General features: G+C 39.1%; 1 protein-coding gene across 1 annotated transcript in view; it reads right to left on the reverse strand.

Annotated features, from left to right (window-relative positions):
* Positions 1 to 873, reverse strand: part of LOC107574382 (E3 ubiquitin-protein ligase TRIM39-like) — a gene marked incomplete at its 3' end in the record, with an annotated part of 4,899 nt that extends 4,026 nt beyond the window's left edge. Inside the window, exon 1 of the mRNA XM_016260819.1 lies at positions 664 to 873. Coding sequence (XP_016116305.1) covers positions 664 to 873 — 210 coding nt within the window. The remainder of the gene's footprint in view (positions 1 to 663) is intronic.
* Positions 874 to 2,165: the final 1,292 nt, after the last annotated feature.

Consider the following 2,165-nt stretch of genomic DNA (forward strand, 5'->3'; position numbering starts at 1 on the left):
GAGAGAGAGAGAGAGAGAGAGAGAGAGAGATGAAAGTTGCGTGTATGCGCATCTGTGTGTTTCTCTTTTTTAGAGTGAGTTTACTTCAAAAACAACGATTATATCCTTTCATTGCTGGAAAATATAATGTTGCGATTCAGTATTTAAACAGTTATTTATAAAAGTCGTGGGGCAGCGTTGACAAGTTTCTTTTCTCCTGGATGTGTGATCTGCGCGATATCCGATATATATGTGTGTGTGTCAGTAAGCAGCGCATTAATATAGAACGGTTATTAAAGGCTCTAATGCACACCAGCACACCAGTATAGGTGTGTGTATTGTAGGAGCTAGACGACGTGTGATGACGTGCGACGGCATAGTAGTGGTGTCCCAATTCTTAGGGGAATATTTTCACCCCTACCCCTTGACACTCTGTTTCAAGGGACAAGGGGAAGGGGTATAAAATAGAATTGGGATTGGGCCTAAGTCTCATGAAGTTGAGTAAAATGGCAGAGAGTAATTCTGAGTGCATGAATGTGATGATATCTGTGTTCATGATGACTTATTGTTCTTTACATATGAAATATGAGACATTTGTCGTACCTTATATGAAGGAACCACTTCACTGATGGGTCTGAATTTGTGATTGTCGTGTTGTTGTGAGTTAATACACACTAAACACACCGGCTGTTTGTCCTCCAGACAGAAGAGTTTGAGTTTCTCACTGTGTAAACTGCAGATCTCCTCAGATCCTGATGAACGGCTCTCATTTCTCTCCTTCAAGAACGACTCACACAAGTTTTGTAATGCCAGGTTTAATGGAGGTTCATCTTTTGAGGATCTTCTCCTGCAGACGGGACACTCCTGAGCTTTCTTGGTTCTCCAGAGAGCCATTTTCACTGTTTGAGCTCCAGCAACCTAAACTTTACTCTCACTTTCTGAACGACGGTTTCAAACATGAATAACCTCGAGAATCACAAAGATCTGCTGTCTGTTCAGAAACAAACTTCCCAAAAATGCTTCTTCAAAGTCTTTCTCTTCGTTGTCCACTGATGGCTGATTCTTGTTTGCTTTTGTCAAAGAGAAGAAAATCAGTGACAGAAAGGAGAAATAACAAGTCAGTCTCTTCCTGGTAAGTGTTGTAAGAGGGTGGAGTTTCTGATCACCTTTGGGTGTTTAAACAGGTCTGACAACAGCAGGATTCCTTCAGGTTACATTTCAATAAAATGCATTAAAGATTAACCTGCATTGAAACTTTCTCAAGTATAATGCTAGAAAACCTTAAATCAAACAGAGAACAATCAAAAACACAAATATTGATCATATGTTTTAGTTATTGCTCTATATTTCTCACAGAGTTCTCCAGGGTCTGTCATGTCAGATGATTTCTTCACATGCTGGGAATTATGGAAGGCCAAAAGGGTCAAAAACACGTGAATTTTAACACATCAACAACACGTTAAATATACTTATTTCACACACGTCTACTGATTGTGCTGATCCTCTGTGTTTGGAGCAGGGGCGGATCTAGAAAATAATTTTTAGGGTGGCAAAGGGGTTGCATGGGGGGTGGCAGCACCAAAGCAAGCCCCCATGCATATGTAAAGATTTAGTGTTAAGCAGTTGAAAAAAACTGTAAATGCTTACTATTCAAATAAACAGATGACTTTCCTGCCCTGTGAACACTGAGATCAATAACACTGTAACAAAATACTCTTAGGATTCAGGAATTGTTGCAGCTCAATGTCTATTACAGTATACATACATTAAATTACAGATACAGATACAGATGTATAATTCAGCAATGAACTTCTGGGAAAAAATCATTTTCATTTTACTACTGTAAAAAGTAATCTTGCAGTAGATGAAAAGCACTAGAAAAGTTCACATACCAAAGAATTGTATGAACTTGGCTTGCACCACAATACAGTACAGTAACAAAACACATTAAAAAAAGTAAATTTAGCATCCTCTGCACATTTGGCCAAATTTCATTCCAGTATACAGCACTATATCAGTTTCTTGGTCTCCTGACACAAGACTATATCTCTAGGCAGTCATTTCTCAGTTCTTCAAAAATGCTGACACTGCTCACCCCTGGTGGAGTTTATGATTATTAAGTGCTGGCCATTCTATCTACCGAGGGAATATACAGCCATACTGCTCGTTGCTGTATACATCCCTCC

This window comes from Sinocyclocheilus grahami, unplaced genomic scaffold (assembly GCF_001515645.1).
Source record: "Sinocyclocheilus grahami isolate Dianchi unplaced genomic scaffold, SAMN03320097.WGS_v1.1 scaffold2205.1, whole genome shotgun sequence".
NCBI classification, from domain to species: domain Eukaryota; kingdom Metazoa; phylum Chordata; class Actinopteri; order Cypriniformes; family Cyprinidae; genus Sinocyclocheilus; species Sinocyclocheilus grahami.